Raw genomic sequence first — 12933 nt, forward strand, 5'->3', positions numbered from 1 at the left:
CATCAAAAGACAGTTAAAGGTAACTTCTGTTTGATTCTTTGCTCTGGAGAGAATAGTAGCATCCTTGAATACTCTAGTGGGTAGAATGGTTTTGGTAAGTTTAAATTAGTGATATGAAGTGTAATATTTTGTTTCTATGGGATAGAGCAGTTGGCAGTTTAATTTATATATCAAAGAGCTCACTCTCTAAATATTTGCAGGATAGGATGCATACATAGGATGATGCATACGTATGGCAGTTTATCTGCAATTAAACTTAATTCATGCATTTTCAAGACCCACCTCTGGAAAACACGTTCTTTCAGCATTTACTGATGAGTCCTATTGAGCAAGAATTCCTTTATATTACCTCCCGTTTTTATAGTATATGATTATTGGATTTCACTTAACAAGTTAGCAATTTTTATTTAGTGAATGTTCATTCTAATAAATATGTAAGATGTAAATACAAGCATAAGTACTGTTTTTTAAATTTAGAAATCAAGAGAATTATATTTTACTATAATTAACATCATTCTGTTCTGAGAAATTTCAAATGACTCTTAACCTAAATCTTGCTGATGTAATTAACATGTGTTTATAGGACTATGTGATTTTGAGAGTTGATAGGATTCTTGACCTTATCTACGTCTCTCAGTAAATTAGTAATGCCTTTACATCTGCAAAATGTAAGGTAAAAAAGGTATCTACATCTCAGAAATGTTGGAAGAATTAAATGAGTTAATGTATGTAAAAGATGCCTAGAATGTAGTAGGCAGTGAATGTTAGCTGCCATAAGAGTAGTTATTTGTTTGCTTTTTGTATTATGTAGAAATTGAAAACATTCCACACTTACACTTGAAAATTTTTGTTCCGCTGAAATTCAAGATCTCTTTCTCCATGTTCACCTGCTAGCAAGGGATGACTTCATTGAATGAATGAAGTTCAGTGAATGATGTTCATTGAATCTGTGTCAGGACATTTATGTATGAGGCACTTCAGAGAACATAGATCGTTCCATCCAAAAACTTACTTAAAATAGTAACACAAAGGATGTAGGAGAGATGACATAGGAGTAGGCGGCTAAAATATGCCATATGTATTAGATATGGTACAGGAAATTGACTTATTTAGCCTTGGTGAATCTTCCACTTTGTACCAAATTGCCTAACAAGCACTTTTTTTTTTTTTTTTCTTGAACAGGTTTCTGCGTGTTTGTATTGAGCTTGGTGAAGAAACATTATCGTCTGCAGTTTTATATGGTGTGTTTTAATCATTCTTTTGTACAAATTACCGGAAATGAAACCCTTTCATTTCTTTTCTGAAGTTAGAAAGTGTCAAATCTGCTAGTTGATGTCTTATCTAAATATGAGGAATTTACAATTTTAGGATGCGCATTCAATAAAAAACACTGGAGTTTAAAAAGTTTTTACTTTTCCCTCCAAAGTTCCCCTGAAACATTTTCTTTTGAGTATTTTTGGTGTATAAGAAAGTAAAGCAAAATTGACTTCCCTAAATCTGTGGAAATCGAAGGGTCCTGGTTTGGTGCTGTGGGTTAGAACACCAGACTGCAAAGCTATTTGAACTGCAAGGTCGGTGGTTCAAGCTCACCAGCGGCTCCTCAGAAACCCTATACAGGGTCGCTATGAGTCAGAACCGACTCAATGGCATTTAACAACAACAGCAATTGGTTTCCAGCCATATTCTTCTATGGAAAGTAGCTGTGTTTACTAGCTCTTAGCATGAGCCTGAAACAGCAGAGCAAGCATGTATTTTCTTGGTAGTCACAGTAGTCATAGAATTGCATAATTCTTCTTGGCATAGGGGTTTTGTTAATGTATCTAAGTTTTAATGCTTTATGACATTTATTGCTGTGCTAATTTTTGGTGTGCTTGTCTTATTTCCTTAAAACAATGCTGATTATTGTTAGGTGCCATCGAGTTGCTAATTATAAGACTGTACAACCATTTTTTTTTTTTAAAAATACCGTTATTTATTTTTATAGATTATTATTTATCTTGTTCTTTGAATTTATTTCTAGTAAGACCTGTTCTAGATTTGGAATATATTTCCTATTTTTTTAATGTTGTTGCTTTTCTTCATTTTATCCTGCTGGGTATTACCACTGGGAAATTGTAGTCTGTCTTATTTTTCTCATTTCCAGGGGTCTGTCAGTAGAGTAAACTTCTGAATGAACATGTAGAGACAATCTGGATAAAGTAGAAATAACGGAGTCTCCTGTAAAAATATAAATGGTGCCTCCTGGAATGAAATAATTATGCATTAAAGCAACCAGGGTTAAAGAGAAATGGATCTTTTAAGCAGAAAAAAAAAAAATGAAATGAAAATACCAATAATACATTGTTGCTGAAATGGGAAACAGATGAATTGTGAATTAATCAAAATCTTAAGACTTTGAGAAGTTATTGGTTTTAAAAAGAATCCATTCAGAATTGTGAGACTCGTACCTAGAACTGTTTGTTGGTTTCTCTTTGTTCAAGTGTTACTTCTAGGGAGGATGCTAGCAGACACCAAAGTGGCCATGTTCTAAGTTAGAAGGAATTGATGAAATGCAGAGTTCTTTGAAAATTTGAAATTGAATACTATCATGGAGTAGATCTGTGAGGATCTACTTTCAAGTTTACAAAGTAGAGTTTAAGGGCAATTGAATCCTGATGGTTTTAATCATTTGAAATGAGAAAGAACTCTTTATAAGAAAAGTTTCCATAATGAGCTCTGGGGGGAAAAAATGTTGTTCTTGGCATTTTTAATAACAACAGAATACAGCCAGAATAAAATGTTTCTTTCCAAATGCCATAATAACCCTGTGTTTCAAGATTACAATTCATTCTTTAATGTTTTTTTAATTAATGGTATATCTCAGTATTATCTAACTTTTAATTTGTATACAAATTCAAATTACTTTCTTAAATGTTTTTCCAGTATTTTAAGGTCCGGTAGGCAACAAAAGGAATATAATTCACTAACTACGTTTATTTTGTATGACCTTATATTATAAATTTTGACTAAAAGTCATGCAAGAAATTCATGTTTCAAATTTGCTATTGCTTCCTCAGCTGCACTGATAAGTTGTGTTCACTAATTGTTGTGTTGTTCGGCTATTAACAGTTCGCATGGACTCATGTCACTTTACTGATAACTGTTACTCAGTCACATCTTGTCATCCAAAATCTGTTTGAAGGCATGATATGGTAAGGGAACAGTATTATGCTGCTTTATATTTATGATGTCATAGCACTTTTAAAGTTCTTTAACATTGGACAGTAGTGTCTTTCAGATTTCGGCCAAAACGTACTATGTGTTGTCCCTCTGTTCATTAAAATGTCTTACTCCATTTTGTTTACTCATTGACAACTAAACACAAAATGCTTTGCTAACAACTGGAAACCTTTCTGATTCAGATTTCAAATAAAATTCAAACAATTAATTACATTGCCAAACAATTAATTACCGACTCAAGGTACATAGCGACCTGTGCACAAGAGAATGAAACACTGCCTGGTCCTGCACCAATCTCACAGTCATTGCTATGCTTGAGCCCATTGCTACTGCTTCTGTGCTAATCCACCTCGTTGGGGATCTTCCTTTTGTCCACTGACTCTCCACTTTACCAAACGTGATGTCCTTCATGAAGAACTGGTTCCTCCAGGGACTGATCTGAAGTATGAGAGACTTTTAAAGCTTCTAAGGAACATTCCGCTTGTACATTTTCCAGTGCAGCTATGTTTGTTTGTCTCACAGTCCATGTTACTTTTAATATTCTCCTCCAACACCATAGCTCAAATGCATTAATTATTCTACGGTCTTCCTTATTTGTTGTCCAACTTACACATGCATATGAGGTTATTGAAAATACCATGCCTGGGGTCAGGCTCACTTTAGTCCTCAAACTGACATCTTTGCTCTTCAACACTTTAAAAAGGTCTTGTGCAAAAGATTTGCCTAATAACAGTATGTCATTTGATTTCTTGACCGCTGCTTCCATGAATATTGATAGTTCATTGGAGCAAAATAAAGTCTTTGCCAACTTCAATCTCGTTTCGATTCATCTTGCTGTTATTTATTGGTCCAGTTTGGGAGGATTTATGTTTTCTTTACATTATGAAGGCTGTGGTCGTTGATCTTCATCAGTAAGTATTTAAGTCCTCTTTGCTTTCAGCAAGCAAGATTGTATCATCTGCATATGCCAGGTTGTTAATGAGTCTTCCTCCAATCCTGATGCCATGTTCTTCATATAATCCAGCTTGTTGAATTATTTGCTTAGCATACAGATTGAATAAGTATGGTGAAAGAATACAACTGTGGTGCACACCTTTCTTAATTTTAAACCATTCAGTGTCCCCTTTATCTGTTCTAATAACTACCTCTTGGTCCCTAATGAGTATAATTAAATGTTTAGAAACACTCATTCTCCACAATGTTGTCCATAGCTTGTCATGAGCCACACAATAGAAAGTCTTTGCGTAGTCAGTAAAGCACAGAAAAATATTTTTCTAGTGTTCTCAGACTTCAGCCAAGATCCATCTTAAATCAGCAGTGATATCCCTCACTTCACATCCCACCTGAATCTGGCGAGAACCTCTGGCAGCTCCCGATCACTGTACTGCTGCAGCCATTTTTTAATTATCTTTAGTAAGATTTTATTTGCATACAATATTAATGATATTGTCCAATGATTTCTGCATTCCATTGGCTCACCTCTCATTGGAATGGGCTCAACTATGGATCTCTTCCAATCAGTTGATAAGGTAGCTGTCTTCCAAATTTCTTGGCATGGATGAATGAGTGCCTCCAGTGCTGCATCAGTTTGTTGAAAGATTTCAGTTTGTATTCTGCCAATTCCCGGAGCCTAGTTCTTAATGCCTTCAGTGCACCTTGGGCTTCTTCCTTCAGTATCATTGGTTCATGATCATATGCTACTTCTTGAAAAGGTTGAACATCAACCATTTCTTTTTGGTACAATGACTCTGTTATTTCTTCCAGCTTATTTTAATGCTTTCTGCATCATTCAATATTTTGCTCATAGAATCATTTAATATTGTAAGTTGAGGCTTGAGCTTTTTTATTCAGTTCTTTCACCTTGAGAAATGCTGAGCATGTTCTTACTTTTTGGTTTTCTAACTCCAGGTCTTTTCCCATCTCATTAAAATATTTGATTTCCCCAGCTGCGCCTTCTTTCCATGTCATCACCTCTGCCTCTATCCCTAGTGTCACTGCCTTTCTGGACAGGGTCTTGCACTTGCTTTTCTCCATATATGAAAGGGGTTTGCTATGAGGGGTCCCGACCACTTGCCTTGATGGCTCCTGGGTGAACAGCTTACTTCTTCTTGTAGTAATCAATCAGACTGCATTATTGCTTCGGATTTTTCCTGTTGCTCTTTCTTTCATGAAGTAGCTTCTGTTTTCTTCTAGTCGCTCCAGGCTGGTCTACTCATCCTTTCCAGTGTAAAATTCCCACCTCAGTCAGTTCTGGATGGGGTTCTGGATTACACCTATGGTCTTGTGCACTGTAAAGGCTCCACAGGAAGCCTCTTTCACTGGGCAAGTTCTAGCCCCATTTTAGGTATTCCAAACAGTTATAGGCTGAAGATGGACTTACACACTTTCTCTGGTGATGTTCTGGCTATTCCTCTCTCTCCCCTTCAAGTGTCTATTTTACAATAGTAGGCAAGGGAAACCAAGATTCAAAAGATAGCCAAACATCTTAATATCATTTCCTCACTTCTACCCATTCAAACCATGCCTCACTCAAATCTGTTCTTGAGATGATCTGTTAATTCAGGTGGGATATGTTTAAGTCATACTTTGGCTCTCGTGGACTTGTTTTAATTTTTTTCAGCTTCATTCTGAACTTGCATATGAGCAATGGATGGTCTATTCCACAGTTTGCTGCTGACCTTGTTTTGGCTGAAGCTTTTCTACCATCTCTTTCCGTAGATGTTGTCAATTTGATTTCTGTGTATTCCATCTGGCGAGGTCCATATATATATAGTCTTCTTTTATGTTGTTTTAAAAAGTATTTGCAATGTCATTGTTCCTGCAAAATTCTATCATGCAATTTCCAGCCTTGTTTCTATCACCCAGGTCGTACTTTTCAACTACTGATCCTTACTCTTCATTTCCAACCTTTGTTTGTATTTAATTGCCAGGAATTATCAATACATCTTGATTGCATGTTTGATTAATTTCAAATTGTAGAGGTTGATTGTTGTTGCTGCTGTTAAGTGCCATGGAGTCGGTTCCGGCTCATAGCAACGCTGTACAGGGTTTCCAATAAAGCCTCATCTTCATCCCGCGGAGCGGCTGGTAGTTTCAAACTGCTGACCTTGCAGTTCGCAGCCCGATTCGTAACCATTACACTACCAGAGCTACTTCTAGAGGTTGGTAGTATTCTTTAATTTCAACATCGCTGGCTTTAGTGGTTGGTGCATAAATTTGAATAATAGTTGTATTATCTGGTCTTCTGGTAGGTGTATATGGTAAATGGTAAATAGATATTTTCCTATCACAGACAGGTTGTACTTCAAGATAGATCTTATTTATTTATTTTAATATTTTACTGTGAATTATGAGATAGTTTACATGGGAGAACATTAGTTTTACATTCATCCTAGCATATATCATTTCATTACCATGGTTACAATCCTCTCCATGCATCATCAACCAACCAAAGGGTGTACCCTGCAAGCCTGCCCCCTGGCCATCAGCACACAGCCCCTCTCCCTTTCTGGGTCTAAAGTCTCCAGCCACTCCATCTCCCCACATCATCGTCTCTGCCTCCATCTCAGGCCTTACTGCTTCTCTGGGTAGGGTCCCACTCTCTACTCTTCTCCCTTGATGGTCTCAGAGACCTCTGGTCCTAGACTGCAAAGTTAATCACTCCCCTCCTTGCTACAAAACATCTGCCTTTACATTTCCAACCCTCACATTCAGTCCTGATAACAATTATTCACATTGTATTACAAGAGACCTATCCACATTTCCTTTCATCAGCTCTGCCTAGACAGATTGGATACTACCTTCCTCCATGCCCTCTGGATCTAGGTTCCCTCTTGAACGCTTGTAAGCCAGTTACTTCTTGCCTTTGTAGGCCCCCCACTTTGGGTAGCCAGTGTCCAAATTGCTCATCCCTATCTGCTCTGTGTATGGAGGTGGTGGGAATGCACCTCGCTATAAAGATTTGTTCCCTTTTTTGAGCTACTACATCCATAGATGTAGGTCAAGTTCATCAAGTTGTATCAGATTACTCTTTTTTTCCTCTTCTTACTTCTTCTGATTGAGCTCTGGTCATCCAGTCGTTGAAGCCAGGTCAAGTGGGTATTATCTGCAAGTATGGGTGTTCTTGAAATGTTATTTTTGATGAGGAATGTGACTCCATTTCTCTTCAATTTGTCACTCCCGACTTAGTAAACCTTGTGATTGTCATATTCTTAATGGCCAATGCCAGTCCACTTCAGCTCACTAATGCCTAGAATATTGATGTTTATGCACTCCATTTCATTTTTGTCAACTCCAGTTTTCCTAGATTCCTACCTTGTACATTCCATGTTCCAATTATTCATGGATGTTTATAGTTGTTTTTCCTCATTTGGAGTGTGCCCCATCAGTAAATGTAGGTTCTTAAAGCATTATTCTATTCATGTCATCACCATCAACTCTACTTTGAGGAGGCATCTCTGCCCCAATCGTATTTTGAGTGCCTTCCAAACTAAAGGGCTCGTCTTCTTGCACTCTATCTGACAACATTCTGGTGCTCTCTGATAGCATTCCACTGCTAATCATAAGGTTTTCAGTGTCTAAATATTCAGAAGTAGTCTGTGTGTCTCCTTCTGCCTAGTCTGTGTTCATCTGGAGGCTCCACTGAAACTTGTCCACCATGGGTGACCTGGCTGGTATTTAAATACCAGTGGTGTAGCTTCCAGACTCACAGCAACATGCAAGCCACAGCAGTATGACACGCTGACAGACAAGTAGTAAACCTTAATGTAACTTTTTACAAAGCATAACCTTTTAGGAGAGGATATTGTTTACATTGGGATCTAAAAGAACACAAAACTTTTAATTGCCAAAACAACTGCATTTTCTTTCAATGAAAACATGGTAGGTTTGACTGTGCTTGAATGGAGGAGTAGGTGTCCAGATTTTGCATGTATGGAGTTGCTTGAGCTATAGCAGTGGTTTGAGGATTCAGAAATACAATTTTAATTAGTATTGACTAGGCAAGAGGGTTGGAGTCCTGTTGTGGCGCTGTGGGTCAATGCGACAGACTGCAAAGTCATTTGAACTGCAAGGTTGGCGGTTCAAGCTCACCAGCTGCTCCTCGGAAACCCTATACAGGGTAGCTATGGGTCGGAATCGACTCAACAGCACTTCACAACAACACAGCAAGGCAAGAGGGTTAGTGAAAAAGAAAAAGACCTTCAACAAGATGAATAGCACAGTGGCTGCAACAATGAGCGGAAACATAGGAAGACTTGTGAGAATGGTGTAGAGACTGGGTGTGTTTCATTCTTTTGTACTGCATAGGATCACTGTGAGTTGGAACTGACTCAACAGCACCTAATATAGCGTAACAACCTAACACTGGCTGCCCTGGAAAGAAAGCTAAGAGTTTAAAAAATCTGATTACATTTTCCCTTATAGCCCTTTTAAACACCTTTCATAGTTGATGTGTTTTCTCAAGATTTAGTTATTGCCTTGTTGACAGCTTGACTTTTTTTAACCAAGAGTTTGGTGTGTGTATGTATGTTTATATAAAGAATTAGAGTCTGTTAAGATTGTTTTCCATATACAAACTTTTAATTGATGTGCATTTAAGATTGTGTATTTGATAAAATTTAGTAGAGTAGTAAGTTAGTAGTGAGTTTCAGTGCATTTATAGGTTAAGATCGAATTAAAATTGATCATTTTACCTGAAAGAGAAATTGCATGAAGAATTTAGTATAAATTTATCAAGGTATACTTGGTATTTGCAAGTAATTCATTTACATTTTTAAAGGCTGTTTTTAGTAAGATAAACTTTCAACCTTACTTTATTTTACTCTTTATAATATTGCAGCTCTTCATAAAACTGAAACTTAACTACCCACAACTGTAAAAGTTGATTATTTAATATTTTCCTTAGCAATAACCTCTGTGGTATTAAATTATTTAGAGATTTTGCTTGGTTTAATTGCTTAACGGAAAAATTTGGTAGATGTTCATTGTTTTGACTAGTGTTTTTGGCGTAGACTAGGCGGAAGTAAGTATAAGTCAATGGCTTATCACACTGGGTTGTTATGAGTTATATATATATATGAATATTTACCACTTAATCATATGGAATTTTTTTTTTCTGCTGACCTTTTTTAAAATTTATTTAAGGTTCCTTGTTCCAATATCAAGTGTTATCTGCAATGACATAACTGCTTACCTTTTCGGATTTTTCTTTGGAAGAACTCCATTAATTAAGGTAATGGAAAATATTATAAGTAAACCACTATTATGATCTTAGAAATTTACTACTGGAGAAAACGTTCAGTAATTTGATGCTATTACTTTTTTTTTTTTTTTCTTATGTCCAAGATACCTACTTTTTCCTTAGTAGCACTTAACAACCGTGATATAGGACACAGAGACCTAGTTCCCTTAATGACTCCAACTATATTCTATTGATTCCTCAACAAGAACTTGGCTCCATCAGTCTTGTGTGAAAGCTGATTCCATCTTTTTGTTGGTTTCTTTCCCTTGACCATTGTGCACTTCTTTATTCCTCTTCTCAACAGCCCCGTAACCAGGCCTTTTCTTGACTTTTCTCTTCCCTCACATTGTCTCCTCATCTGCTTCCTCTTTTGACAATTTTTTTAAAGGTGAATTATACTAACTACTCCCATATACACCCAACCTCATTTGAAAAAAAGATACTGAGTTCTTATAATAAAATACTGATAATATGCAAGTAATAATGAAAAGTTAAGACAATAGAGAAGAAAATATACACAATCAGATAGTATCTGTTGTTTTGCCTCAGATTTGGTTCAGATTATGGTCAATGTAGATGCAGAAAATAAATTAACATAAATATATTAACACAGTTCTTGTAATAGTGTGAAACAAACTTATTCCTTATGGAAAGCAAATTGTTCTCTAGAACTGATTTCTTAAAACCTTTCATGTCAGGATTCTAGCTATGATTCAATCAGTCCACATAATGGGCCATATATATTGTTTGTGATAATAAATTCCCAATAATAAGTTATTTGGCTATTTCAGTATTATCATCTGAAGAAGGCTAGTCTTGGAGGGACGGAGACAGGCATTCAGGTGTAAAATTTGCTGTGTTCAAGATGCTATGCGGGAAAAGCAACATACAGTAAGAGAGTGACCAACACCAACCTCACTTAAGAAAGAACTGAAGAAAAACTCAAGTCTTGGGTTGAAATACTGAAGGATTATATGGGCAAAATTTTGAATGATGTGGGAAGCATCAAAAGAAGATGGAAGGAATATAGAGAGTCACAGTACCAGAAAGAATTGGTTGATGTTCAGTAATATTAATAAGTACCATATGATCAAGAACTGATGGTATTGATGGACGAAGTATAGACTGCCCTGAAGGCAGTGGAGAAAACAAGGCTTCAGAAATTGACACATGTTTGACCAATTGAAATGTTTCAACAAACTGATACAGCACTGGAGACACTCACTCATCTATGCCAAGAAATTTGGAAGATAGTATCTGGCCAACTGATTGAAAGAGATTCATATTTGTGCCCATTCCAGATAGAGGTGACCCAATGGTATGTGGAAACCTTTGAACAGTATCAATATCACTTGCAAATAAAATTTTGCTGAACATAGTTAAACGATTATTGTAGCAGTGTGTGAACAGGGAACTGCTAGAAATTCAAGCAGAATTCAGAAGAAGATGTGGAATGAGGGATATTGTTGCTGGCATTGAGATGGATCATGGCTGAAAGCAGAGAATACCAGAAAGAAGTTTACTAGTGTTTTATTAACTATGCAAAGGCATTCGACTTTGTGGATCATAACAAACTATGGATGCCATTGCGAAGAATGGATATTCCAAAATATTTCATTGTACTCATGAAGAACCTGTACATAGATCAAGAATTAATTGGCCAAACAAAACAAGGAGACACTGAATGATTTAAGATCAGGAAAGTGTGTGCCAAGCTTGTATCCTTTCACCATACACATTCAGTCTGTATTCCAAGCAAATAATCCCAGAAGCTGAAATATATGAAGAACATGGCATCAGGATTGGAGGAAAACTCATTAATAACCTATGATGTGAAGATGGCACAACCTTGCTTGCTGCAAGTAAAGAGGACTTTCAATTACTTCCTGCTGAAGATCAAAGACTACAGTTTTCAGTGTGGACTATACTGCATTGTAAAGAAAATGAAAATCCTCACAACTGGGCCAATAAATAACATGATAAACAGAGTAAAGACTGAAGTTGTATAAGACTTCATTTTGCTCGGATCCAGAATCAAAACTTATGGAAGCAGCAGTCAAGAAATCAAATGACATGTTGCATTGGGTATGTCTACTGTACAAGACCTCTTTAAATTGTTAAAGAGCAAAGATATTATCTTGAGGACTGAGGTGCTCCTGACCCAAGCCATGGTTATTTTCAATTGCCTCATATGTATGTCATGTTGGGCAGTGAATCAAGAATTCTCAGAAGTATCAGTGCATTTGAATTACAGAATTAAAGACGAATATTGAAAGTATCATGGACTTGTCAGAAAAACAAACAGATCTGTCTTGGAAGAAGTACAGCCAGAGTGTTCCTTAGAAGCAGGGCTGGAGAGCCTTTGTGTCTCTTATACTTTGAAAACGTTATCAGGAGAGACCAGTCCCTGGAGAAGGACATCATACTTGGTAAAGTGGAGAGTCAGTGAAAAAGAGCAAGATGGCCCAATGAATAGATTGACACATTGGCAGCAAAAATAGGCTCAAACTTAACAACAGTTGTGAGGATGGCACAGAACCAGGCAGTGTTTTGTTCTGTTGTGCATAGGGTCACCATGAGTCATGACTGACTTGATGACACCTAACAACAACAGTCTTTAAAGTAGCAAACACTTCTGAGTTTGCATCTGAGCCTATTTCTTGGCAATAGTTTCAAATTATCTTAGGAGAAAGTGTATTTGTCTTGTCTCTGTGGCAGAATTGTTAAAAATTTCTCAAGAAACCATTTCTGCCAACCCTCCTGGCTTTGGGCTTTATGACCATTAGGACAGGTCTGTAAAGAGCTTATTTAGCTTAACATATAACTTATTCTGTCTTCATAAACTTGCCTCTGATACTTGGCTTCTGTCTCCGTTGTTCTGCTGCAATGGTCATCACAAAGGACACCAGTGATTACCAGGTGCCCACACTTATCTTGTATTTCTCTGGAGCAGTTAGGACTGTGCACTCCTAAGCTTGTCCTCTTGCCTCTGCATTACCACGTTCCAGAATGGCTTCCAGATTTCTCTCCCTGAATGTCCTATTGACTAGGGGGGAAATCACTTGACTGAAATGGTATCTATTCTTAGAAGTACAATATGTTCTTTCCTAATGGAGACAGGCACAGATTGTGACCAAAGGCAGAAATATCTGTGAATACTTGTAGAGAAAGTACAATATTTGGGGCTATGGAACATTTTACTAAACATAAAGGTCTGCTGTTTGTGTAACATATTGGGAATATCAGAATATCAGATGTGTTACAGTGTCTGTGTTTTGTTGTGCTCATTTAAGTTTTAATCAGTGACAGAGCAACAGAGACTGTGTACTTGGGGTGAATGTAGTTCCTCTTTATTCCCTCATAAGGGTTATAGAATCATAAAAACCAGGAGACTATTATTTCAGTATAGGTTTTCTAGGTCTTTGAGAGAAAAGGCAAATACATTGAGGCTGTTTGACAAAAGCAAATAGAGA

At 36.9% G+C, this 12933-nt stretch overlaps 1 protein-coding gene across 1 annotated transcript in view; it reads left to right on the top strand.

The window, feature by feature from the left end:
• The window catches only part of CDS1 (CDP-diacylglycerol synthase (phosphatidate cytidylyltransferase) 1), a 115510-nt gene that overhangs the window by 91313 nt on the left and 11264 nt on the right, over window positions 1-12933 (top strand). The window contains exons 6-8 of the mRNA XM_006867765.1: window positions 1183-1241; window positions 3109-3191; window positions 9364-9451. Coding sequence (XP_006867827.1) covers window positions 1183-1241; window positions 3109-3191; window positions 9364-9451 — 230 coding nt within the window. The remainder of the gene's footprint in view (window positions 1-1182; window positions 1242-3108; window positions 3192-9363; window positions 9452-12933) is intronic.

Source organism: Chrysochloris asiatica, unplaced genomic scaffold (genome assembly GCF_000296735.1).
Source record: "Chrysochloris asiatica unplaced genomic scaffold, ChrAsi1.0 scaffold00109, whole genome shotgun sequence".
Taxonomy (NCBI): Eukaryota; Metazoa; Chordata; class Mammalia; order Afrosoricida; family Chrysochloridae; genus Chrysochloris; species Chrysochloris asiatica.